The sequence below is a fragment of the Haplochromis burtoni genome, unplaced genomic scaffold (assembly GCF_018398535.1).
Source record: "Haplochromis burtoni strain Fernald_Lab_line unplaced genomic scaffold, NCSU_Asbu1 Contig_374, whole genome shotgun sequence".
In the NCBI taxonomy this organism is placed as follows: Eukaryota; Metazoa; Chordata; class Actinopteri; order Cichliformes; family Cichlidae; genus Haplochromis; species Haplochromis burtoni.
Window position 1 is genome coordinate 314,328 of NW_024582735.1, and position 27,154 is coordinate 341,481.

The window sequence follows — 27,154 nt, forward strand, 5'->3', positions numbered from 1 at the left end:
TCTCCCTAAGTTCCTCTCTGGCCATGAAACCACCCACATCGGTTTACTTAGAAATAACTCAGGAAGTAAAAGTTATCAGCAATATTTTATTAACTTAGACAAATGCATTTATATGATATTCCGGTGCATACTCCATACCAGTTTAGAGTGTTCAACAATCAGGCAGGTGGTAGTGTGTTCTGACTCGGCAGCTGTTCTTTCAAGTCTACAATCATTTTGTTCGAAGACAAGGCAGGGCATGCTGTATGCTGTTCTGGAGACTATAAGAAGGATAAGGTGTTGTGGTGACAATATTCACTTTCTTTGGGTGCCAGCTCATGTAGGGATCAGTGGAAATGAAAAGGTGGATAGGTTGGAAAAAAAGAGCGTTGACTAAAAATAGGACTGAGATGGCAATTACAAGCAGTGGATCTGAAGCAAAAGGTATTGTTTGGAGACAGGTTGTTCAGGAGTGGCAGAAGCGGTGGGATTCGGGGAGTAAGGGCAGACAATTGTATCATCTAAAGAAGGAGGTGGCAGAGAGTAGGTTGTATAGGGGTAATAGGAGAGATGAGGTGGTCATTACCAGGCTTAGACTGGGACATTGTGCATTAAATAAAACACTACAGATGATAGGAGAACATGAGACGGGGCTTTGTGGAGTGTGCCAGGAGGAGGTGGAGACAGTAGAGCATGTAATACTGCGGTGCAAGGGTTATGATGTGGAGAGGACAGTTCTGCAGAATAGGTTGACGGAGCGGGGAATTGGGGAATTTAATCTAAAGAGTGTATTGGAGGGTAGTAGGGCACAGGTGAGGGAACTGGTGGGGTTTCTGAAGGATATAGGTGTTTATGAAAGAGTGTAGGGTTTTTTTGTTTTTTGTTTGTTTGTTTTTGTTTTGATACAAATTGTAAACTCACTGTCTGACCCATACTCCGGAACAGTAGGAGGCGGTAATGCTCCTTTACGTTGGTTGCAAACCGCCGTTAAACACAAAGAAGAAGAAGAAAACTCCATACCAGTTGGTGGCGGTAATGCACCAATTCGTTGTTTGTCAACAGCCAATGAATACAAAGAAGAAGAAAAAGAATCAGCAGAATATCGTCAAGCATAGGAACTCGGCTGGAGCCACTTCCATCATGTCAGGATAGAAAAGCAAACAAACAGCAGAAAAAGCTCGGTCGAACCATCCTTTTCCGAAACGGAGTCTTTACGATGGAAGGCGAGGAGGAGAGGGGTGTTGTTCGTGTCAAAGTCAAGGTGGGAGAATGATGGTTTCTTTGACTTCCACATAGGCTGCCAAAGACTGCTAACAGCGAGCAATCATATTATCGCATAGGTTAAATTGGCTGTTTAGACAGACACGCTCCCGCGTTAATGTTAAACATCGAAAATATGCACTCCGTAAACTGGATGTTTAGCAGTGTGCCATAACAGAGGGGGCCTCTTCTATTTATTTGGGGGTTTTCGGTAGAATTGCTTCTTCTCGATGCCGATCAGTCATTGTCCCTCTCAGTTTACACTGAGTAAACCTGTAATGTACACCTGACATGGTTATCGGTCATAACACGTTGACAATATCCAATGCAAACATCGGGCTGTCACAGAGGTGAGCTGACGTCACTTGCCTGCCCAGAAAATGTGTGCGTATTGTGCCTGTAGGTATCCCCGGCGGTGTTGTTTCCCCTGCGTCGGCAGCACGTCCGGTTGACTCCGCCTCCATTACAAACAGCGAGACGTGGAAGCAGCGATGTTTACTTTAGTGCAAAACTGAAAGATGACTGTCGTTACAAACAGAAAATGATACATTTATTGTTCTCACTTTATGAGATCATTTTAACAAACCGACGACATTTTGCCCGATAATTATTTTTATCCTCCTGTACCTTCACTGCATAAAGAGCTAAAACTCCAAAATTTCAGGAGTAGCTGGTCATTAGAAGAAGTGTTTGTGAACTAAAAATCAAGAATGAGGGAAACTCTTTGTCCGTGATTTGGAGAGCCCAGTGGGAAGTCTGCTGGGGATGCCGTGGCAGGACAGGTGCACCAGCATTTTTGTTGTGTCAATTGTTATCTGCATCAAAGACATACTAGCTTATAATGTTACGAACCTTTTTGCTGTATGTTGCACAATACTTCAAAGTTTAAAGGTCATAATATGACAAACTTCATGCAGAGGAAAGAAATGTACACTGTATACCCTGCATCATTTAATTATACTGTTAAATTAATGGCCTTTTTGTGACACAAAAGAAATTCATAATACTGTTATAGTTGCGTAAATAAAAGTAGGGTAGAATGTGTAGAAACTAAAAAGCTAGTTTCTACACATTATTTCTATCACATTATCAGATATCAAAAAGGTTTAATATTCGAATGCACATTTGAACAAAATGTATTCAAATATTGAACCAAATAATAATGTTGATTGATATAAAAACCAGAAAAAAATCCCTTCATCCTTCAAGCTCGAGTCCTCTACCAGAGTCTTGGGAGCTCAAGGGTCCTGCACGGTATCTTTGCTGTTCCTAGTACTGCGCTCTGCTGGACACCACTACTGTATCCGGTTGGTCAGCCATCACCAGTTTATCCGCCTGTATCTGGAAGTCGCACAGAATCTTAACTCGGTCATGCTCAACCACCCTAGGGGGCGTATCCAATTTTGACCTCGTGACGTCCAGGACATACAGATGTTCCTGTACACTATGCCGGCCACTTGATTATGGCGTTCCATGTATGCCCTGCTTGCTAGCATCTTGCACCCTGCTGTTATGTGCTGGATTGTGTCAGGGGCATCTTTACACAGCCTGCACCTGGGGTCTTGTCTGGTGTGATAGACCCCAGCCTCTATGTGCTCAGTGCTTGTTCCTGTGCTGCCATGATTAGTGTCTATGTGCTGTCACTCCAGCTTTGTCCAGCCACTGGTAGGATTTCCAGCCACTTCGTCTATCTGCCGGTGGTACATACAGGGGCCTTTCCTTCATGATGGTTCTTCTTGCTCCACTTCTTTCTTAGGTTTCTGCTGCCTGAGCTGTTCACTAAGCACACAGTCAGTTGTGGCCAACTTCCTGATGTACTCATGGATGTTTGTTGTCTCATCCTGGACGGTGGTTCAGACACTCACTTGCCCTCTGCCTCCTTCCTTTCGCTTTGTGTACAATCTCAAGGTGCTGGATTTGGGTTGAAACCCTCCACACATGGTAAGGAGATTGATGTAATCTCTCCAGCATGTCTTGGGTTTGCCTCGGTGCCTCCGTCTGGTGGGCCGTGCCCAGAACACCTCACCCAGAAGGCGCCGAGGAGGCATCCTAATCAGATACCCAAACCACCTCAACTGGTCGTGCTCCTTTTCCAGCTGAGGACCACAACCTCAGATTTGGAGGTGCTTGTTCTCATTCCCGCTGCTTCACACTTGGCTCCGAACTGCTTTAGTGCAAGCTGGAGGCAACCACCAAGGCCACATCATCTGCAAACACTGTTTTTCCCATGTGAGCGTTGAAGTTTTCCAGTAGGATGACAGAAACACTAGATGGATCACCCTAAAGCATCCCACTCAGTGACCCCATGAAGGCTGGCTAGTCTGAACTGTCCATTGGTGCATAAGCACAGATGACAGTCAGGACCCATTCCCCGACCCAAAGGTGCAGGGAACCAATCATCTCATCCACCAGCAAAAACCCCAGCATACTGGCAGCAAGGTGAGAGAATACAAGAATACCCATACCTGCCTACCACCTGTCACTGAGACCGGAACAGAGTCCAGCCCCAAGCTGTGCATTGAAGTGAGGCTACTGTAGCTTTATGTATCTGTTAACCTCAGGCTTCTTATTCACCACAGAGGTTACATTCCATGAGTGTGGTCCCATGACGCTTCTTTGGGCTGTGCCTGCCAGCACAGATGGCATAAGGCCCGACCCCCCCAGACGCTCACCTTTGAGTTCCCTCTCCAGGCCTGGTTTCAGGGTGAGGCCCCAGTAACCCTTTTGCAGATAGAATAAACAGTCCCTTGATTTCTATTCTTTTCATAGGGGTCGACTTAATCGTGCTTTGTCTGGCCCCTCATCCAGGACAAATTTGCCCTGAGAGACTGTAGCACCCCCTAGGCAACCCCCCACCCCCCAACAACAGGGGATGACGTGGAGCATTATTCCATTAATTTTATGTGTTTTGTATGCTTTACATTCAAATAGACGAATTATTATGTATTTTGTTTTATAATTATTTTACAGTTATGGTCTAGTAACAATGCATTGTTTTTTATTTTATTATAGGGCGGTATAGTATCCCATTGACTTGGTTTGTATCTCTTATTCTCCTACCATGGTTTAACCACACCAAGAATGTTTGTATGTTTACTTGTTTGTCAGTGATGAGATTGTAATATGATTTTTATTTATTTATTTATTTTTTCCCAGAAATGTGATGGGGCACTTCCTGTGGAGTTTCGCTCCTTTGCTGTTGATCCCCAGATAACATCGCTGGAGGTTTTGCAGCACATACTTATCAGAGCCTTTGATTTGAATGGGTAAGAATAGTCAGAATGGCCAAACAGACTTATAAACAGAGAAGTGCCCAAAGAATTTATCTAACATTGTTTAAATATCTTTCTTGAATTAGGAAGAGAAATTTCAGCGTTGGTTACCTGTCTCGCGATCGCAGCGGGGCTGAAATGTATATGTCTCTGGTCTCTGACTGGGATTTGGATGCTGCGTTTGTCAGTGCAGCCAGACCATTTCTGCAGCTCAAGATGGATATAAAACCTTCTGAGGACAGTAAGAACACCAGCAACTTAAATCAAGACTGAAAGCAAAAATGTTATAGATTTCTAATTTATGATGTAAATAAAATAAATTTTAAAGATCAAAACTACAGTCTGTGGTAGAACATTTTGTTGCCCATCACATCCAAACTTTTAAAAGTCTGTTTGCAGAAGAGAAATGATTACAACAAAGAATACCTCTTTCAGATTGAAACCAGGCATCAAAACGTGACACAGGAAGGACTAAAACACTGTTGCTGTTAAATCTGCTTGTCATTATTTCACTGCAGGCCCTGTTTTGGAAGACTGGGACATCATAAGCCCCAAAGACGTGATTGGCTCTGAGCAGCTTCTCACAGAGAAGACTAGATCCTTGGCATCTGCAGCTCTTCCCTTCACCCAGTCTCTACTGTCCCAGGTTCCTTTACCTTTCCTCACTCTGTTTAACCTAACCACACTCTCTGAGCCACGTTTTTGCTTATGCACCTGTTTCTATTCTGTTTAGGTGGGCCGGACCCTGTCGAAGGTCCAGCAGGCCTTCAGCTGGTCTTATGGGGAGGAGATCAAGCCTTTCAAGCCCCCTCTAAGTGACGCTGAGTTTCACAGTTACCTTAACGGACAGGGACAGTTGACCCGGCCTGAGGAACTCAGACTGCGAATCTACCATGGGGGTGTGGAGCCGTCGCTGCGGAAGGTTTAGCACCTGTGTTTGATTAATATTGTATATGAGCACCTTGTACGCTCTAAACAAAATAATCTGGTTATTATTTAAACTGAACAAATTCTTGTGCTAATTCTGGCTATCCTAGCTCTCCCTCTTGGCTGAGAGTTTTAACAGTCAGCCAGCTTGCAACCAGATTCGAACTGATACGTTCAGTCATTTGCGATTTTTGGATGAAAAGATGGAACTTGAAGGACAATTAAGAACATATATGTGCAATTATAGAATTTGTATTTTATGACTTACATTTCTCAAGGATTAACTCCTCTGTTGTCCTCTGTTGGGTTAGGTGGTTTGGCGTTACCTCCTGAATGTCTATCCAGATGGACTTAGTGGACAGGAGAGAATGGACTACATGAAGAGGAAGACGAGAGAGTATGACCAGCTAAAGAGAGAGTGGACAACCCGGGTTAGTCATGAGGACCTTGAATTTATCCGTGGAAATGTTCTCAAAGACGTCCTGAGGACGGATCGAGCTCATCCATACTATGCAGGCTCTGAGGATAGTCCCCATTTGACTGCCCTCACAGATCTACTCACCACATTTGCCATCACTCATCCACAGGTTTGTATTGGCGCATTATCTGGAACGCAAATCTTCTCCTGCAGTCTGAATCTCTTAACCCTCTGTATCCACAGAAACGCCAGAATCTTGGCTAAAAGCTCAACAAACAAATAGAAGAGCATGTAAACACAAATGACATAAACACAAAGCATGGATTCCCTGTTTGCAGAGTCACAGACAAGTATGTAACATTGAAAGCCGGCATCTCGCAGATTCCAAAACTGCAAGTTTCATCACGCTCCGACCAAAATTCACTGAACCAGCAGCAAAAGGAAACCAGACCACGCTTCGAGTTTGAAAAATAGTTGCATGAATTTTGTCTTACCTTTGCTGTTTTTCATCTAAAACCTATTTTGTCACTGTTAAAGTTCATTAACTAAATAACTCCATCTCCTACAATGCCTCAGAGAAGTTTTTCATCAAAAGAAAATCACAATTTTCTGCCCGTTACAGAGATTACTGTCTGATAGTGACGGCACGTATGAGAAGAAAAGGAACAAACCAAGACAAAATAACAAGGCTGATATTTTTCTTTAAGAAAAGACTGATTTGCATGACTTTAGCTTTTCTAATGGTTTGCTCAAAGCAATCCAGTTTTGATTCCTTTAAAAGTATTTTAATGTCGGCTGTTTTAAGGAAGAAAGACCACGGTCTTAAATGATACATTTGATGATTGTGACATGACATATAACGTGATATAGAAATGTGTTCTTTGTGCAAACTGTCATCTTTTGTAACGTTTTGCCATTGTGTTGTTTTTCCAGATCTCTTACTGTCAAGGCATGAGTGACATTGCCTCCCCAATACTTGCAGTAATGGACAACGAGGCACACGCCTTCATTTGCTTTTGTGGCATCATGAAACGCTTAGAAGGAAACTTCCGGCCAGACGGGCAGCTCATGTCTGTTAAGTTCCAGCATCTGAAGCTCCTCCTGCAGTACTCCGATCCTGAATTCTACTCTTACCTAGTGTCCCGAGGAGCTGACGACCTCTTCTTCTGCTACCGTTGGCTTCTTCTGGAGCTTAAACGAGAGTTTGCGTTTGATGATGCTCTAAGGATGCTGGAAGTTACTTGGAGCTCTCTGCCCCCAGATCCTCCTGAAACTGAAGTGGAGCTTCTGGGGCCACCTCTGGAAGCCGACGAAACAATGTTCAGCAACTTTGAAGACAAGACGGTTGAGGACTACTTTCAAGATAAGGAACAAAAAGAGAAGCAGCGTCGACGGCACATGCTGCGACCTTCAAGAGAAGAAGCAGACATGAACATAAATGCCATCGCTGATGAAATGGACAGGCAAAGCGTGAGCTCGGACAAAGCAAATGTGGGTGACGAGTGTGATATCCCTCAGGTAACCATGGCAAAGACAGATTTGAAAGGTGCTCCCTTCGAGAGGCAGACTAGTTTTGGGGAGTTTAAATATTATACTGCCCGAAATGAAGACAGCTTTGATATGGAGGAGGTTGAACAGCATCCTCCATGTCAACAGGGTGCGGTGGTTTCAGAGTCGATAACGAGCATCCCGAGGCGCCAATCCACAACTGACACTGAGGAGGACACGGGAGAGCAAACACCACTGTTTAAAACTTTTGATAATGATGTTTCTCCACCTCTTTTCCCAAGCAGCCAACCCGTCTGGAAAACTGGCTCCTCTGTCTCTCCCATGTCTTCAGTGTCACCATCGAGTTGGCCTGGTGTTTCTCCAGACTCTCCTCCAAAGTCCACATCACCATACGTGAGCAACGAAAGTGAGGCCTTACCAAGAGCTGGCCTAAACGTGTCAGCTTCTTCTACTCAGTTGCCCAGCAGTACACGCATCAGTTCACCCACAACCCCCACTGCACGGACATCCGTCAGCTCTCTTTCTACTGCTCAAAACAGATCCCTGCTGTCTTCACCCATTTTGTCCTTTGGAAGAGGAACATCTTTGTCTGGTTCCAGGTTGTACTCAAACAGTCTCCTCTCACCTGGCAACAAATCCCCCAGCAGCGCTGCTAATACGCCCAGTTCTCTAAAAGCCGAGACCACTGGCATCAAGCCGTGTTCCTTGCCACCTCCTCAAGAGTTTGGTAAAGGCAACCCCTTCATGCTGTTCCTGTGCTTGTCCATCCTGTTGGAGCACAGAGACCATATCATCAAGAACAGTTTGGATTACAATGAGCTAGCCATGCACTTTGATCGCCTTGTGCGACGCCACAACCTGAGCAGAGTGCTGCAAAGAGCCAAGGCCCTGTTTGCAGAGTACTTGCAAAGTGAGGTGTGGGACTCAGAAGAAGGGGATGAGGTTAGCTCAGACTCTCCAACAACAGCTACTGCTACTCAGCACTCCCCTTCTTCAGCCATCTCTGCTAAGCCCATTTACAGCCCTTTAGCATCTCCACAGTTGTCATCTCCAAACTCAACCTATAATTTGGCAAACACCATTCCTTCTCTGATAGCTCAAAATTCCTTTTCCACCAGTTCCTGATTCTGTTGTACATCACTGGCCTCCTTTTCCGGACTGCTTAGTGGATTCAGCTCTTTCAATTCTGTCTCTAATTAAATACATATATTCCTTAAGGTCAGTGTAATATTTTTCTTGCTTGTTCTCTGGAAGTCGGGATAAAGAACCTAAGAAGCCTTTTTTCCATTGGGGTTGCTGATTCTTGAAGCTCAGTAATTCGGGAATCTGATATTTGACCCTGAGCCTGTCTGAATCATACACTTGGTGCATTTAACCCGTGTTGCCACTTTTATCATGTTTGTTTACAATCTGATTTCCTCTCCAGGAAGCCATGGAAGTATGTTAATTAAAACACGGGAGTTCAATTACTTAAAAACATAATGGGATGGTGGTTTCTTGAACTCAAGTCTTTGCTTTCACTCATCCCGAGTGCACGAACCACTGAATAATTGCAGAATTTGTATGTTTTGTTTTGTTTTTTGTTTGTTTGCTTGTTTATTGTTTTTTTTGTTTTTTTTTAAATAACCTCAAGTGTGACTTGTTACTCATAAAATAACATGTTTGATAGGGATGTGACCCTGTGACCCCAATAATTTAATCCGATAATCTAAATTCTTTTAGTTTGGATATTTTAAATAACTGTGTGTGTGAACAAGGAGCCACTCGCTGACTATTTAGTTGGCATGTTGTTTCATTTCTTTGTATCTTCAAAGCAAACATGCAGAAAGGCATTTGCAGTGACATTCACTGTGCTCGGGAGCACATGGTGCACCATCCAGGACTCATTTCTGCCTGAAATTGCTTCCTGTTGAAAGTAGGTTGTCCTCTAAAACACTCACTTGAGGCAACTAGTTGTGAACTGGTGCCATACAAATAATATTGAATTGAAAACATACTTGGCAATATTTGACACATAACACGACCATAGCTGCATACTTATTGGCCAGTAGTTCCTCATAGAGTAGCTATGGTCCAGATGAACTGGTTTACTTATTACAAACATATAGCTGCTGCGTATGGTCCAGTCTCTGCTCTTTAGACGTTTTCCAGTCAATTTCTAGTTCTTTCTAATTCATCTCGAAGTTGTAAGACTAGCTCACCATAACCACAACCTACCCTATACTGGAGCAGACAGTATGAAGGCATAGGTTCTGATGTTGAAACTGAGATGGGGCCGCTGTCTCTGATCCAACCTCTGCTAAGCTGCTGTTAAAACAAACAGTTGTGACGTCTCTTTAAAACATGTTAGCCCAGGACAAAAACTGTGAACATCAGTGTGGTTTCAGTCTACTTTGTACAAATGCCTTTTTATTAAGAGACCTTGTGCTGGGGTCACAAAATTAAAACTACATGAGTAGTAAAGTAAGTACTGCACACTGTAAATGTGTTTATTGAGTAATGTTTAATTTTAGCACTTTGCTCATTGCTCTTTTCCAAAGACAGTGTTTTATGAATGTACAGCTCGCATCTTCTTTTGTCCTTTTTGGAGGGAAACTAAGATCTGTGGTGATCTCACAGAGTGAACCCGACTAACAGCAATCAATCAAAAAGCAGCTGAAAGCTGTCAGGACACGCCCAGGACGATTGGCCCTATTTTGTTGTTTTGTTTTTTTTGAGTTGATTCACAGATTTATTGATCACATTAGATATGTGCCTGTGAAATCAAAGCTTGCATTGTGCTAGCTCTGATATAAACTCCACTCTAACAAAGCTTACATTCATCATTTTCTGTTATTGTTTGTGTCAAAGCAGTTATGCTCATGCTGTGGTTATAAAAGGTGGTGATGATGTTCTGGTCTTATTTTTTACCAGCTCAACATAGGTGAAGGGAAGCAAAATACATATTTATGTTTTAGGCCATGACACTGTCAATAAGCTGGGCAGCTGGAGAAATGCTTACTCTGGATGGGTTTTGGCCCCGGTCACATGAATCCATCCTTAGACCACATGCTCGACGTTCCAGACCTCAGCTCAGTTGTGTGCCATCTGTTAGGGATATGAAGGCACAACTACAAATTTTGGGAGTAGATCTTAAAACATTCTTCTTCTTAGCATGGTTTACCTTACCTATTCTTACTTTTTAAGGGATAGGTATTCTGCAAACAGTACTCATGCAAAAGTAACGCTTATTTGAGAAATACCTTCTGAGGACTGTTTCTATTTAAACAGAATTTGAAGTGACTGATATCGTTGGAGAAACTCGTATGGTTATGATTCTGGGGTTCTGTTTTGCCTCCTTTTGTATGTCAGTATTTAATATCAAAATAAACCAATCTGAAGTAACTGTACTCACTGGACTGTGAGCTAGCAATATGTACATTTATTTAAAAAGATTTATCTCAAGTTATCTATGTAAACAAAAGTTAAAACACAATGTTACTGATTGTATATTGGACACAAATAAATATTCAGTGCAGCTGATTGCATGGAGGATGATTGTTTTGAACTGATTCATGAAGGCTACAAAAGTCCCAAGTGTAGAATTTGAAATACAATCCTGTTCTCAAAACTGCCTCAATTTTAATTTTACTTGGGTGGATCTAGTACTTCTTTGTTAATTCATTTAAAGCAATTAAGCATTTTAAGAAGTTAGTCTAACTGATGCACACATGAGGTTCACGCCTGATTATAAATTCTGCTTCACACCCACCATCTGATGACAAAGTTGAGTTGTAGACACAGTAGGGTTGAATTCGATGTCAGCACATCCGTTGCAGCTGTAACAGCTTCAGCTCTTCTCGGAAGGCTTTCTACAACGTTTAAGAGTGTAATTATGTCAATTCTGACCATTCTTCCGAAAGCCTGGCCTATTCATCCCAAAGGTGTTCTGTCGAGTTGAGGCCAGGACTCTGGCGTGGAAGAGCTTGACTAGCCAGAACAAACTCCCTCATATGTGTCTTTGACTTTGATTTGTACATTGATGCACAGTCATGTTGGCACAGGAGGGGCCATCTCCAAACTGTTCCTACAAAGGTGAGAGCATGAAATTGTCCAAAATGCCTTGGTATACTGACGCATTAAGAGTTCCTTTGACTGGAACAAAGGTGCATCTGACAGTTTGCATTAAGGTTTGGATGCAGCTGCTCAGCCATGGAAATCCATTCCATAAAGCTCTGTATGTGCTGAGCTAATCTGAAGGCCAGGCGAAGTTTGCAGGTGTGTATCCATTTACTCTACAGAAAAGCTCCGTGTTGCTGTCATTCCCAGTTGCTTCACTGTTATATTACCTGTATCAGTTGACTAAGGAATTTTTAATGAGGAAATTTAACATCTGGAATTGTTACACAGGTGGCATCCCGTGTAACAGGGTACCACTGTGCGCTCCAGAGAGCAACCTGCTCTGTCACAAGGAGCAGTCTGCAGACTTAGGTCCTTGCTTTTATACACCTGTGGTCAATGAAGTGATTGGAAAACCTGAATTCAATGATTTGGATGGGTGTGTGAATTATTTTGGCAACAGCATCATTTATATTGCTCATGTTATGTTTGAGCAGGGGTAGCTTGTCGGCTATCACGATTGGCTGTCTACCTGCAGAGAGTGTTGTCAGTGGAGGGAGTGTGCAAAATAATCAGCCCACCGCGTCTGTGGGCTTCACTTCCTGGTGTTGTTGCCAATTGTAGACATGAGCAAAGTTGTAACTTACAAAGGAGTTGAAGTGAAATCAAGTGGAGGACTACACAGGAGCACATTTGCAGTGGTTGAAAACATGTACATGGACCCTATGACAATGACAGATTTGCAGGATCATAAACCTTTAATACTTATTTTATGCTTGAACACGGATAGTTCAAAGGTAGCCTGTCGGCACTCACAGACTGATAAAAATGTAATACATCTGGTCTTTAGGCTACTCGTAATTGTTTTTGTCGGTCCATCAGCAAACTGCTGAGAAGATTAAAGTTATAACTTACAAACTGCTCAAGTAAAATGGAATTTTAAAACAATAAAAAAATGGTCATTGCAGCTACTGTCTGTTATTTGCATCCTTTATTTTTCATCATTTATGATTATTTTTACATTTCAACTCTCTTCCCCTTTCAGTGTCACACAGTCAGCATTTTACTGAAAAATAGATGATCTGCGTCCAGCAACATGAATGCAAAACTGTTGAAAACATGACAAAATCAAAGCTGAAGAAATGTTTTAATCTTGGGATTTATCAAAGAACATTTTAAAAAAACAAAACAAGCAGAGGACGAGGCTGTAGTGACAGATGTAGCTGTACTGAATGTCAGCAGCGTCAGGAAGAAGGAACACGAGAAGCTGGAGAAGAACCAAGAGCTGAGAGGAGAACAGGGAGAGCTGTGGAGCGTGAAGGTAACAGTAGGGGTATGATATGGAACAGCCAGTTTGTGTTAGCGCTCTTTTAATCTTAGCAAACAAAATAGTTAAAGCAGATTAATGATCTTGCAGATATGCTAGGTGGTTAGTGATGTGTGGAACTGTGTATACACACGTAAATGCTGCCTGACATTTTTTTCCGAGTGTCATTTCGGTCCACACTCCATCACAGTTGGTGGCGGTAATGCAGCGTTTCGGTTTTTGGTAACCGTAAACAAAAAAAGAAGAAGAGTTGAAACTGTAGTTTCCGGTTCCGGGCTAACAGTATCCTTCACAAGTGGCAAAATGTTGACCCGAATTTCGCGGTTTGGGCTGACTTTGCCCCGGTTACTTTATAATCCACCAGCCCGGTTGGTCTCCCAGTCTAAAGCGAACAGTGCTACAGGCTCGACCGCGGTGACGGAGCTCCACCCCGAGGTCCAGCATTCTGGTCACGGTGAGGTCAGCCCGTATGTCAAGGTGAGTTCTGCTCGATCAGATTTGAGGACAGCATGCTAATGTTATTTTTACACAGTAAAGGGCTTTACACACCGGACGCGTTCAATTCTGTGCGTTTAAATTATTCTCGCACACCCCCATTAATGCAGCCGTTCACGCCGACCGCGTATTTTCACTGGACGAATTTACGGCATTTATTTTTTCCCAACCAGGCTCGATTTTTGCGGTTCTTCAGATCCAAATAAACCGATCTGATTGGTCAGATCGGTTTATTTTGCAACAAGTGCGCTGAGAGTTTAAATTGCGCACCAGTTCTGAATATACAATAGTATCGCAATGATTAAAAATAAAAATTCATTGATTAAAAAAATACTATTTTTACCGCAGACATACAGCTAGCCTGCTCTGGCTCAGTCGGTTCTCTGAAATGATTTGTCTGCTCGTGAGATCCGATCAGGTGTTCGTTTTGTTTCTGTTTGTTTGGTTTTTCTAAGCAGTGTATTTTGTGTGAGAACCATTGAATCTTACAAGGCCGCTATTAATTTAAAATAAAACACGAATATGCCTATCAGAAAAACAATTAATATTTCACAAATGTGTAAATATCAAAAACTGTCCATAATATTAGACTGATTTTAAAAGCTGCTTTAAGCTATTCCCTGTCAGAAGAGGTCACCTGATAATGCAGGAAAATGTCTGTGGGACATTTAAGCGTTTGCAAATTCTTCAGTTTATTCCTCAGGTTCAACTTTCCTCTGGCTTGTCTAGATGTAGTCAGATAAGGCGGTTTTAAGTCAGATTCTCCTGAATAAAACAAAGAACTTTAGTTGTTCTGTTAACATACAAATCATATCAGAAAGTGTAGACAGGCCAGTATCATCCTTCCAGTACTGACTGAAAACATGTTGGATACTTAAACTGGTCCCCTTTTGTGGGTTTTTTCAGAATCCGGAATACCATGGCTTCTCCAGCGATCCAGTGGAGGATGAGTGGAATATGAAAGTGGGCTTCTTCTTCGGCATTTCAGTTGCTCTCGTCATTGGAGGAACTTTTATCCACTATTTACCCGACCATGGGTGAGTTCTCAATTTATCTTTTCATATCAGCTCATTTATACGGTGGCTAGGCTTAGGACTTAGCTATGGTTCTTTGTCAAAGGATAGAGTGAAAATGTCAGATGTCTTGTCCTAAGTTAAAATAGGATTATATACACTACTCGTCAAAAGTTTCAGAACACCACAACTTTTTTTTAAAATTTAAAATTATGCAGTTTAATGTCTCATTGCACTCTGAAATGAAAGCATGCTACAAATAAGTAATTGGAGTTTTAAAAAAAAACAAGTCATGGAATCAGTTTATAGACCAAAATTCTAAACCTTTACTCATCAAAGTAGCACCTGATATAACAGCTGAACACATCGGCTGCATTCTTTCTACAATGGAAATCAAATATTCTCCAGAAAGTTCTTCCCATATTCCCATCTTCCTTTTTCCCCAACATAGTTCTGGCACAGCTTGGACTTATGTTTTGGGTCATTATCTTGCTGTAGGATGTATTGCACTGCAGAATGCTGTTGTAGCTGTTTTGGTTCAGGGAGCCTCTCATGCTGTACAAGTCACCGACCCTGGATCCAGCAAACAGCCCCAGACCATCACACTTCCTCCTCCATGTTTGACAGACGATGCCACACACTGTGGAACCATCCATTACCTACTCCACAGCAAAGATCCTGTGTGATGATCTCAAGATTTCAAATGTTGATCCATCAGTCCATAATACCTTCTTCCAGTCTTCAGTAGTCCAATGGTGGTGTTTCATGTCCCAGCCAAGCCTCTTTGTCTTATTCTGACGTCTGGCTTTCTTGCTGCAACTCGTCCTGTCAAACCTGCAGCTCAAAGTCTTCTCTTCACAGCTGAAACTGAGACTTTCTTACTACGACCACTATTAAGCTGCTTGAAGCTGTTGTCCTGTGAGCCGCCTATCACACAGCTGTTAACTTGGCCTCTGATTGAGTCGTGTCTTTGGGTCTGCAGACCTCTTCCTGTCAGTTTGTTTCTGAGCCTTTGGATGTTGAAGGAAACTAAACTCACTGACACCTTGACTTTCTTTGCAGTTTCTCTGTAGGGCAGACCGACATTTATAAGTGTTATGATGGTCTGTCTCTCTTCCATTGTTAATCACCTTTTTCTCACCATTTGTGTACCATCACACTGCTTTCTGCAGTACAACACTGTTCAACTGATGCTGACAAGCATATGGTACCACAGTGTGTTGCAACACTTCTTTAATGCAGACAGAGGGAGAAGTAATCCAGAAAAGTCGGAACAGCTGTAGAAATTAGTAGCACCAGCTTTCAAGGCTTGATCAAGCTCCATTGTTGCAGAACAGATTAAATTTTTAATCCGTTTTTGTATAATTCTGAAATGTACATGATATTTCAGTTTTAGGTAACCTTACCATTTTTTCCCCTTTTTTTTAACCTCTGGCATTTCACCGCTTTGTACCATTTCAAGCTATTTATTGGACTTGAATTGCAATAAATAACTGGATAAATGTGGGTGTTCTAAAACCACGCGTGTGTGCGTTATGTGTGTACACGGATTCTCTGTCACCATACCACCAACAACGGCGGGCTCCCAGCACACAATTTCAAAACCCCTGCTGACCCTGACCTCTCAGCATAGGTTGAACTTGGGATATAATTCAGTTTTACTAGAGTAAAATAAAATCAGCTTAACACCTGATTTGATTGTGGCCCATCGAACCATTGACCCAGTAATGGCCAAGAAAAAGACTAAAGGCAGCGAGGTGTCCTTTCAATGTAAAGGTATGATCAATAATTGTCGGCACCACCAAGACTTATATCCAAGTTCATTTGTATGCACTTGTATGTTACTGATATATTAAGTGTGATTATATTTCAGTATAGTGGTGTGCAATTCTTTACCAGTTTGTACCAGTTCCTACTTGGAAAGTCCACTGGTGTCTGCTCAGATCTGCAAACACTTTAAACAACATTCTTTTAGTTATTATCCTGAGAAATGTGTGTTTTGTTTTGGCTTTTTTTCATGTTTTTATTTTTTTATTTTTGGTAAAGCGTCATGGTCAAAGGACGCTCCAAACTAGTAGAGCAGGGCGATATGACCAAAAATATTTATCTATGTCATTTTCTTATCGTTGCCCGACATTATACCAGTATTACCGTGAACGGTATGGCCCAGCTCTACAAACTAGTCACCAGTTCTTGAAATTGTCCCCATTTTGGCCTCATCAGAGTACCTTGGGATTAAGAACACTATGAATGCTGCAAAGTGAGCCGTCGTTTCTGAGCTGTGGTTAAGCCAGCCACTTACATTTTCTCACCAGGGTGGAAATTGGCACCTGCCGCTGGCCAAATGTGGGTAAATTTCTGAAGTGGTGTGTAAATGTGAACAATGCACAAGCCACTGTGGTGGGTTTCACAGGAGGCTGTTGCTAGCATCAGCCTTGAAGAAGTGCAGGAGGGATGCAGTCCCTATAAGAGAGTGAGGAAGATGAAGGTGGAATTCATGTAAGAAAATCGACAATTCAGGCAAAATGAGTGGCTGCTTTGAACATGAGCCACCCTCAGTATCTAAAGTGTAGCAATTAATTCCCACATGCTGCCCTGCTGAGGAAACTAAGATGTCCTAACCAAGCAGTAACTGTACCAGCCCGAATAAAAAGGAAAACTTTCAGTAATCAAACAAAATGAAATAAACGTATGTTTGCATGATGTCTTGATTCATAGTTAATCATCCAGGTAAAGAAATCCCCACAATGTTGATTCTGTTTATCTCCCCCTGAAAACACTACATCCAGTTGAATGAACTTCCTGTCATTAAATGTAATTGTTTGAGCGATCACGAAGGGCCGATTTTATTTTTGTTTTTGAATCCCCTCCCTGATCAGCTGTGTTCTTAGGACTGTGGTTAGAGGCGTAGCTGCCACTGACACGTTACATGAAAGGACTTCGAAATCTTTCTGATTCCATTCTGGCCCCTTTGAGCGCGTCCGTACTCGAGGCTCGTCTGTTTTTAACAGTTCACATCATCTTTGTCGTGTTTGTGTAATACAAAGCAGCAGAGGAATAGCGTGAGTGAAAACACTTTCTACATCCTTTTTGTGAAAATGTTATTTTTCACACCCTCCTGCATACACTCAGTATTTTGTTCTCGTGTATTTTTTTTTATTTATTTTTTTGGGTTAAAAATACAACTGCTTAGATCATCTGTGTTCTTGTCTCGTAGTTTGTGTGTGAGCACCCGTGTGTACACCTGTGAGCATGAGCTAGCTTGTATTCAAAAGGTTCCTTCATGTAATGACTGCTAGAGGGTGTGGGGGGGGCCACAGCCCCGTCCTCCAGGGCATGAAGCAGGTATGGAGGAGATCCAGGCTCCAGACATCCAGAGGCCCCCAGAACACAGGAGACCAAGGAAGACCAACGCTTATCAATATATTAATAAGCAATACTTAGGAGCACAGCAGACGCTAACGGAATATCAAGTTAATAACACTTTATTTTTTTTTAAACAGTGACTTGAGATTAAGAAACTTAAATTTTACAGTTGGAATATTTTTAAAATGTAAATAGAATGAAAGTATTTGCGAAACTCTTTAGAATTGCCTCACATAGAGGATTTAAAGTATAACATGAGGCTTGCAGACAGCAGCGTTTGTAATTGTAAATTCATGAAGGAAATTGTCCCTTTTCCAATCAGTTATTGTCATTAATAACACAGTAATTTAAACTGGCTCTACTGAAGCAAGGTGCGAGCAGCATTATAGTGCATTAGTGATTTTGCATTATATCCATTCAAACAGCATAAATTAAAAGTAGCATGTATGTAACCAGATCAGTAATTTCCCCCCACTGTTTGCATCAGCAGTTGCTGTCCTCCTTAGCCGGGTTGTACTGGATGGCCTTTGTAATTTTCTCAAAAAGAAGTTTGTTTCCATCTTTAGCGTGAACGGTTTTCTTGCATATTTTACAAAGTGCTGCTTTGTTGGAGGCAGCTGAAGCAGCTTCCTTTTTAGGTATTAGCTCGTCGTAGGCTGGCACATGGCTCTTACTCTCTGACATGCTCAGGTTTGTTTCTATTTTACACTAGAGAACAATAATGCAAAACTTTACAATAGTAATGACATCACTATGACATTTTTATATTGCATAAAAACATAGACTGATATTATTGTGGACAATATGATATAGGCACAGCCCTCGTCTATGGTACATCACTAAAACATCCAGACGGTCTGGACAAATCTCATCGGTCTTTGTTCTGCTGGAGATTTTGTAAATGTTCTTGTTCCTGTTGTTGTCAGAGTTTGTCCATAACAAACACAATGTCTGAATCTGAGTGTGTTCTTAGGTTGTCCAGGAGACTTGTGCATTTATGTCGCAGGTTGATTGATTGATTTTTGTATCACTGGATCTGCGGCGTGTGTTCTAGACACTCACGTAAAGAGAGAGGGTGAGCTCTTACTTGATGACTGCCCGGTGGTGAGCTGGATGGGTTGGTGGGGGAGGATCCAAGACACCATGCAAAGAAAAGATCCAAAAATGTACCCATCAACTCTGATTTAACATGGACGGATGAAAGTTGTCCTGTTGACAAAACATCACAATTTAATATTCTTTCTGGAATTCATGAAGGTCTAAGTGGAATAATGAAATGTTTACACCTAAACTTGAGTTAATTATTGTTTAATTATAGGTTTCATTCTGATTTTCTCACCGTCCATATCTGGTGTATTTTTGTGTTCCAGCATGCGGCAGTGGGCCAGAAGAGAGGCCGAACATTTGATTCAGCAGCGCGAGGCCGATGGTGGCCCTCTCATAGAGGAGAACTACTATGACACAAACAAAATCATTCTTCCCACAGCTGGAGGACAGTAACCTGTCCACTGTAATACCTGATTATTGTATTTCACTGATAAAAATAAAATATGTGTGTTGAATTTTGTTGTTATTTTTTGTGGACGGTGATGACGTACGGTGGCGTTTTACTCAAAGCCCTGCTTGTGTCGTGGATGTCGATTTAGATGTCAGCCAGTCGTCACCTCTGTTTTTTGTAATGGGATTGTTATGTACTGTAAGTATTGTAAGATGGTGACAGAAATCTTACAGTAGGAGGTGTAAGACATATTAATCCGAGCCAATAAAAACATAGAATATGTTTGACCGTACCTGTCAACCCTCAGCCTCTTCTATTTAAAAAATACACTGTAACTTCAGACACCACATATCAGTATGTAACCATAATAACTGGGTACTTCTACGTTACATGACTTGTATAAAGCTCCTAGCCTGATATAATTCTGAAAATGAAAGACAATGAGGGAATATAACTACTCTGAAACATTTTTACAAACAAACCACTCATCCTAAAACACATTGATGAGAGTAATCGCACTACTACACATATTACACAAGTCATAGTTACTGTTGGGACCAAGTAGTGTTAATTATATTAATATTAATGAAAGACCTGAAATAAAACTGTATTCATGAAATAGACTAGAACTTACAGCTAGACTTTCATAATCTGCATCTTATACACTTTGTTCACTCCACAGACATGCAGAGTGAACTAACAATGTCAAGCCTTTGTGTGTTTTCCCCAAACACTAAGGATTTGAAAGAAAAGCTCTTTCCATGATGACTTTGTAGTCACTTTGGTGTACTAGTGAGTTACACGATTTGTATAAAAGTCTTTGCCAAGAGGGCAACAGAAGTCACTACATAGTATAACACATAACAATATTCAGTACAGACAAGTGAATCAACGCAATAGCAAACAGTCAACATTGTTACAGAAGAGCGATTCTCTCGCTCCTTTAACCTGGACCTAAACTTCCCCCACTGTGGCAGCCCAACACTCCCACGTTTTGTTTAAACGTAAGTACTGAGTGTGTAATCCATGTTTTGTATAAATACATTTGACAGCACGGGTAAACCTTTACACAAAGTAGCTATGTAGCCGTCACTCACACATCACGGAGCCGTTGGTATTATGGTTTGTTTTTGATTAGTAAATTATCATAGTGAATTTCATCACGCAAGCAGTTCATTAGGCATAAAGAAAGCTCAGACAGGACCACTCGAGCTACAATTCGAGGAGACTTGTTTATACCCCACAGACGGACAGCATTTGGGCAGAACGTCCTTTCTGTCCAGGGTGGCCATCTGTGGAACAGTTGTCCTCAACCCATTAGAGAATGCTCGACATTCAATTTGTTTAAGGCAAAGGTTAAAAACTGGTTATGGACAATTTGAGTGTGTGATCATGTATGAGTTGTATAGTTTTAATGTTTTATTTGGGAACAGAATGGTGTGTATGTGTAAGTTTGGTGATGGAGTTTTTATTATGAATGAATGATGAATTTTTATGAATTATTATGTCTATTTTTATGCTTAAGGACAACAGATAGAAATTAGCCCTTGGCTATAATCTGGTATGTTTACATTCATGTAATTTTTTTTTTACATTTATGTTCATTAACATGCACTGTCCTAAATAAATAAATAAATCAGTCTGTTAGTTAAAAGTGGATTCTGAAATTAAGTTTAAAAAAAAATGCTGGCCAAGTTTTGGGGGGATTGTTGAGAGAAGATGAAGAGTTCAGCAGATTGGTGAGACACCGGAAGAGCAGAAAGATGAAGAAGGTGTGAGAACACCTGCTTTAAGGAGAAAATATAGTTTTGTCTGGTTTCAACAGAAAATGTCATTTGCAGCATTAAGTGACTTCATCCTCACTACAATCCGTTACTTACATATGCGCCGCCATAAAGAATATGTTTATACTATAAAAAGAGACGCCAATAAAACTCATTCATTAATTACAGGCGATCTATTTCTTAACAATTTTCATGACAGATGTGTGGGGTTCTTTTTCTTATGCAGGTTCACTATGACCAAAACTCCAGACTCCCAGTAAAACATCACGCCAGTGTCACAAGATAAAGTTCAGGAAAGTTTCTGCAGTTCAGAGGCTGCTCAGCAGAGGATGAAGATGTGCGTGAAATGGACTGTTACGATTGGTCAGAATTATCCCATGAAAATGTTAACTTTTTTTTATAAAGAAGGAAAACACATGTAGTCTTTTCATTTAAATGTATATTTTTAAGTTAATTAAAATCAAAGCTAACGCTATGCCAGCTTCTCACTTTGCTTGACAGTGTGTAAAACCAACCTGATGACATGAACTTCCAGAAAACCTAAAAGTCAAACAAACACATTCAAAGTTTCAGGGCTGTGAGCACAGACGAAGCCGTCTGAGCCCAAAAACAGCTGTAAATCAGTGTGGTCGTTACAGTGAACACCGCAGACTTTTCTCTGTTTGTTTTACTATATAAATTGATTTATTGTGAGCAGCAGGAATATTAACAGATGGAGAAATTTGCTGAAGCACATCGATCACTATAGTCACAGATCTGTCTTTAACAGTCTCATTATTTTTTTCCCCTTGTTTGTATGAAAACATCTGCTGATCACAATTACTGACAGTCTTATATAATAAGTAGCTTTGCTTGAAATTGTGCAGGGCATGTCTGCATCATTGTTTCACAGAAAGATGTAGTGATAGCCAAATTGGTCAGTAGATGTCACTGTGGAGATGAGTTTCAGATTATTTCAAAGCCTCGCTCATTTCCTTTGCGGCACTTTTAGGTACAACACCGGCATCGACGCGCGTTTTGTAGTCCATCTTCTGCACGTTGTAGTTTTAGCGTGGCAGACATCAATACTTTGGAGACTGTAAAAAGTCGTTGCGATTCTCAGTGCACTGCTTTTCTCCTTATGAGTTATCCTACCCATTTTCCCCTGACCTGCTCACTTTTTCCATTGAAGGCGAGAAAAGTGGTTTAGAAAATTAAAGGTTGTTGTTGGAGTGTTCAGGATTCCGTGACCCTTTGAACGCACCAGTCGTCAGCGTCACAGTGCGCATGGGCAAGTTAACAAAGCTGGCGCGAAACAACAAGAGTTGGGAATTCCTTTCTACTGAGTCTAAACGAGCCAGTGTTAAAAGTACATTATACCACAGTTCAGCCATTTTAACGGGTCAAACAGTAGAAGGGACTACAGCGCTAGAAGAAGTACCTCTCTAAACAAGAACAACTACTCTTGCTGCTGCCGACTGACGCCAGATGACAGAATGCCTTCACTGACTCTTAGCGGAGTGGCTGTAAATTTCCCTTTTTCTCCCTACGAATGTCAGAAGGCATACATGAACAAAGTGATCGAATGTCTTCAGAAGGTAAGAATCGACTGACATGTGTATGTCTGTTAATGGAAACGAGCTGCAAAGGGCAGTACTGAGTAGCCACAGCTATGCGGCCACCATGCTCACCGTTTGCCGCATGACAGAAGTGATCTCGCATCTGCTCGCGCAAAACGCCGCTTCCCAGAAAGCACAACGGCGTATTGCCGACATATATCTGCTGTGTCTGTCGGGATAGGCGCCGTTTCCTCTTTGGGAACAGGTCGTTTAGTGCTGCTTTGCCTGCGTTTCAGGTGGCAGTCGCATCTACGTATTGCTTTAGCGACTTCCTCCTGCTCTCTGTGCCATACTCATACAGGCTGATCTTCTCACCCAGGTCGTGGTGTAATGTGTGCATTAAAATACAGCAAGCATTCCTATATTCTTTAATGATAGAACAGAGCCAGACAGATACACACGTTAGCTGTTTACATTCCGTCTTCTTCTCTTTATTATCCTATACCTGAAGAAGTTACACACACACATAACATGGCGTGGTGCCTACTACTGGCGATAGCTTTTATAACACACAATATACCTCGGCTCATACATAACATTATGAATTAAGCAAAAAAGAAAAGCACGTGGATACTTAGTTCCTTTCTAAAATTCAGTGTAGGCTACTGCAAACATCTGCTTAGGAATGAAAAGTGATCCAGGCACATGTATGACCTCTTTTTGAAACCTCAAAACACACTGAAGATGACAGAAAGACAACATATCCTTAATAAAGGTGAAAGTAATGGTTTTGCATCTTGATTTATTTTCAACATATACATTCATGCACAGCAAGACTGTGACTGAAGAGGATTCTGATGCAGCAGATTTAAAAATAAAGTAATCGAGTGCAGCTGAATGCACAGATATCTTTCAGGACTGTACAAATACACAAAATGAATGCATTTTAAACAGCTTTATCCAAGAAAAGACATTTCAGCAGGTCCAGAGTAAGCAAGACTTTACATCTTCTTCTTGTAGAAGATTATTCATCATCTTCAGGTGTGTGTGTTTTGATATGAATTTTACCCCTAAGATTGCAACCATTAGAGGAACTGATTGTAATCAGAATCCACAACATTCAGCTAAAGAGGTTTCCTCCAGGTGAATGTGTTAATGGAGTTACCCTGTGGTAAAAAACAAAATGCTGGAAAATAATTTATTTTAATATACTTTGACTTTTATGTTTGAGGAACGCTGGCATGAAATGTGTTATCTGCCCAACATAGCAGCTAAGCACAGTTTTCTAACAGGGCGCCATCCACAACAGGACATAATCATTAGGCGATCGTGGCTCAAGAGTTGGGAGTTCACCTTGTAATTGGAAGGTTGCCGGTTCGAGCCCCGGCTCGGACAGTCTCGGTCATTGTGTCCTTGGGCAAGACACTTCACCCGTTGCCTACTGGTGGTGGTCAGAGGGCCCGGTGGCGCCAGTGTCCGGCAGCCTCGCCTCTGTCAGTGCGCCCCAGGGTGGCTGCGGCTACAATGTAGCTTGCCAGCACCAGTGTGTTAATGGGTGGATGACTGAATGTAGTTTGAAGCGCTTTGGGGTCCTTAGGGACTAGAAAAGCGCTATACAAATGCAGGCCATTTACCATTAGCTAATGTTAGTAAACTCTCTGTATTATTTTATGTAGATGACTGTTCATCTTCTGTGTCTTCTATTTTCAAACTGTTAGCTTCATTCAAAATCCACACTCTATTTTCAAGACACACTAAATCACCAGGATGGATTGCCCGGAGAGTTAAAAAGCGTTGGTGAAATGGGGGTAAATTATGTTGGCAGTATGTCGCTGTGCTATACTGGATGAAGTGTGATTTATCGAATACGTTCCTATGTAATGCTGGTGTTGCAGTGATGTGCACCACTGGATTTTTGTAACCTCTTCCATTGTGTTGCTACAGTTACAGCTGGTTGAAGAAATGAGTGTACAATCATATTGGTTTTTAATTCAAGTTCAGTTTTATTTATACAGCACTAAATCACAACAACAGTCACCTCAAGGTGCTTTATATCGTAAGGTAGACCCTACAGTAATACAACAGAGAAAACCCAACAATCATATGACCCCCTATCAGCAAGCACTTTGGCGACAGTGGGAAGGAAAAACTCCCTTTTAACAGGAAGAAACCTCCGGCAGAACCAGGCTCAGGGAGGGGCGGGGCCATCTGCTGCGACCGGTTGGGGTGAGAGAAGGAAGACGGGATAAAGACATGCTGTGGAAGAGAGACGGAGGTTAATAATGATTCATAATTAACAGCAGAGTGCCTAACACCACTCATCACAGTGAGTCAAAAGGGGTGAGAGATGCTGAAACACAGTGCATTATGGGAAACTTCCAGCAGCCTAAGTCTATTGAAGCATAACTAAGTTATTAATAGAATCACGTGATTCAGGATCACGTGACCTAAAGTCAAAAGTCAAATTTATTTATATAGCACATTTAAAACAACAACTGTTGACCAAGGTGTTGTACAATTAAGATAATTAAAAGAAATAAAAGCATAGGGAGATATGATAAGAGTTAAGAAAGAGAATCATGAAATTAGAAGATTTGAGTGAGAAAGAAGATAAATAAAAGTAATACAAACTCATTCTGATTTAAAAGCCAAGGAATAAAAGTGTGTTTTCAGACGGGTTTTAAAAGTGTCCAATGTTGGGGAGGTCCTGATGTGAAGGGGCAGTTCGTTCCACAGTTTAGGAGCAGTCACAGCAAAGGCCCGATCTCCTCTTTGCTTTAATCTGGACCTCGGGACAGCCAGGAGCAATTGATCCGCAGACTTCAGTGATCTTGCAGGAATGTACCAGTTTAAAAGATCAGAAAGGTATGAGGGTGACCTAGCCCTGACAAAAAAGGAACCTGACTTTTTAACAGTGGCACCAAAAGGCAGCACACACAATAATGTGTTTCAGTGTGTTGTTTCACGTAAACCAGACACTGATTTTCAGCATGCCTCCATAGTAAAAGAGATTGGTGATAAACTGACTTGCTTATGGTCCAGATCTGTTTTAATACTTGATGGGGAAAAAGACATGACAAAGGAGGCTTCATGTCATGGGTCTGTCCTTACAATTTCTGTATAGTTTCTATGTAAGAATAAATAAATAAATAAAATAAATAGCACTCTGGTGACCTGTCTGGGGTGTACTCTGGCTCTTGACTGCTGACAAACAGCTGAAATAGCCCCCATGTTAAGTTGAGAACTGATTTTAAAATCAATCTTGAATGTTTTTGAATGATAACATATTACCCAAGCAGGGCATTTTGCTCTGACAGTGAAAGCTTACTTGTGCTTCTTAGTCTAAATTTACCAGGCTCTTCTATTATTGAACTACCTCTAAGTTTGGGTTCTGGAGCCAGACGCCTTCCCTGCTTTTAACATTGGGCTTCAAACAATCCTCTTTGAACTGGATCAGGTGACCCTGAACCATCCTTAGATTAGGCTGCTGGGGGATGTCCCATCTTTGCACTGAACATTCTGGTTGTCTACTTGCTCTGATAGTTTGCTTTGTGCCATGGCGAGGTGTATGTCTTACCGTTCAGCTGATCTGTGCAGATAACTGCCCTGATAACTGAACCTGGTTCTGCTAGAGATTTCTTCCTATTAAAAGGGAGATCTTCCTCCACACTGCCAAGTGTTTGCTCATAGAAGCATAGTCTAATACCTGGAAGTCTCTAATACTGCAATATTGTCACCATCACAATGTGCGGTTTTTCTGTTTAGCTTTATCTGTCTGGTTATTTCAGAAAGTCAATGGTGTTCTGGAGAGCCCCACAGGCACAGGTAAGACTTTGTGCCTACTGTGCGCCACCCTGGCCTGGAGGGAGAACTTCAAGGACACCATCTCTGCTCGGAAGATAGCAGAGAGGCTGGGCAAGGAGATGTTTCCAAACACACCTCTGTCTTCCTGGGGGACAGCTGCCACTGATGGTGACAAACCAAGTATGTTTGTATCATCTGCACATCACGAGTCATTTCTAATTTTACCGGGCAGAAAAGAATAACAGATGCATATGCACACATACAGACATGCTGTGTGCTACATTACTGTGCAAAACAAAATGAGCTGGCACTGATTTCTTTATATTTTGGTAAATGGACTGTTTCCTATGTAGTGCTTTTCTACTCTATTTGAGTGTTCAAACCACTTTATATTTTGTTAGGAAAATAGGATTTAACAATTTACTGAAACATGTATATGTGTCCAAACATACACAGAAATATTGTACATAAGGCAAAATCAGCATTTGTACAAGTCTAACAAGGTGGAAGTCAATATTTGGTATGATGACCATTATTCTTCAACATCGTCTAAACTCCCTCTTTGTGATTTCTTCAGGAATAGTTCCTTTTGACTTTCAGTGCATGTTCCAAAGCTGTTCTTTGGTTGTCGGCTACTTTGTGTTCCATTCCCTGTCAATATGATCCCACACTTTTGAGTTATGGTGAGATCTTGGGAGGTCAACCATGACTGATGGTCTTCCATTGTGACTTTCTTCTATTCAAGTATGCTTTTAAAGCATTGGCAGTATGTTTGGGATCATTGGGAATGGCTTAAATTTTCATAACCAGATGTCTTTAACATGGGATTGCATGGTGGAGCAAAGTCTGTATTAGAGCAGGGCGAT

The 27,154-nt window shown here is 41.5% G+C and overlaps 3 protein-coding genes across 9 annotated transcripts in view; all 3 read left to right on the forward strand.

Annotated features, from left to right (window-relative positions):
- Window positions 1-1,031: 1,031 nt before the first annotated feature.
- tbc1d25 (TBC1 domain family, member 25) lies at window positions 1,032-12,413 on the forward strand. 5 transcript variants are annotated; one of them, XM_042229008.1, is made up of 9 exons: window positions 1,032-1,240; window positions 2,996-3,678; window positions 3,819-3,943; window positions 4,396-4,505; window positions 4,598-4,752; window positions 5,030-5,157; window positions 5,245-5,433; window positions 5,750-6,025; window positions 6,790-12,413. In XM_042229008.1, the coding sequence occupies exons 3-9, from the start codon at window positions 3,845-3,847 to the stop codon at window positions 8,488-8,490; spliced, it is 2,658 nt and encodes an 885-aa protein (XP_042084942.1). In that variant the 5' UTR covers window positions 1,032-1,240; window positions 2,996-3,678; window positions 3,819-3,844; the 3' UTR covers window positions 8,491-12,413. The 5 variants fall into 5 exon arrangements, with proteins under 5 accessions (XP_042084942.1, XP_042084943.1, XP_014195951.1 ...); XM_042229009.1 differs by lacking the exon at window positions 2,996-3,678; XM_014340463.2 differs by lacking the exon at window positions 1,032-1,240 and having other exon boundaries at window positions 2,849-3,678.
- A 619-nt stretch (window positions 12,414-13,032) lies between these two features.
- ndufb11 (NADH:ubiquinone oxidoreductase subunit B11) lies at window positions 13,033-19,226 on the forward strand. The gene is made up of 3 exons (XM_005943465.3): window positions 13,033-13,267; window positions 14,192-14,322; window positions 19,035-19,226. The coding sequence occupies exons 1-3, from the start codon at window positions 13,094-13,096 to the stop codon at window positions 19,162-19,164; spliced, it is 435 nt and encodes a 144-aa protein (XP_005943527.1). The 5' UTR covers window positions 13,033-13,093; the 3' UTR covers window positions 19,165-19,226.
- A 2,918-nt stretch (window positions 19,227-22,144) lies between these two features.
- The window catches only part of rtel1 (regulator of telomere elongation helicase 1), a 42,655-nt gene continuing 37,645 nt past the window's right edge, over window positions 22,145-27,154 (forward strand). Inside the window, exons 1-2 of one of the 3 annotated variants that reach the window (XM_042229012.1) lie at window positions 22,145-22,523; window positions 26,273-26,468. In XM_042229012.1, the coding sequence (XP_042084946.1) occupies window positions 22,422-22,523; window positions 26,273-26,468 (298 nt within the window). In that variant the 5' untranslated portion in view covers window positions 22,145-22,421. The remainder of the gene's footprint in view (window positions 22,524-26,272; window positions 26,469-27,154) is intronic. The other 2 variants (XM_042229011.1, XM_042229013.1) reach the window with 2 other exon arrangements.

Coding starts and splice junctions, on each gene's coding strand:
- tbc1d25 (XM_042229008.1), top strand. CDS start 3,845: ATGACGCTTCTTTGGGCTGTGCCTGCCAGCACAGATGGCATAAGGCCC. Junction 5,158..5,244: donor CCCAGTCTCTACTGTCCCAG/GTTCCTTTACCT, acceptor TATTCTGTTTAG/GTGGGCCGGACCCTGTCGAA. Junction 6,026..6,789: donor TTGCCATCACTCATCCACAG/GTTTGTATTGGC, acceptor TTGTTTTTCCAG/ATCTCTTACTGTCAAGGCAT.
- ndufb11 (XM_005943465.3), top strand. CDS start 13,094: ATGTTGACCCGAATTTCGCGGTTTGGGCTGACTTTGCCCCGGTTACTT. Junction 13,268..14,191: donor AGGTCAGCCCGTATGTCAAG/GTGAGTTCTGCT, acceptor GGGTTTTTTCAG/AATCCGGAATACCATGGCTT. Junction 14,323..19,034: donor CACTATTTACCCGACCATGG/GTGAGTTCTCAA, acceptor TTTGTGTTCCAG/CATGCGGCAGTGGGCCAGAA.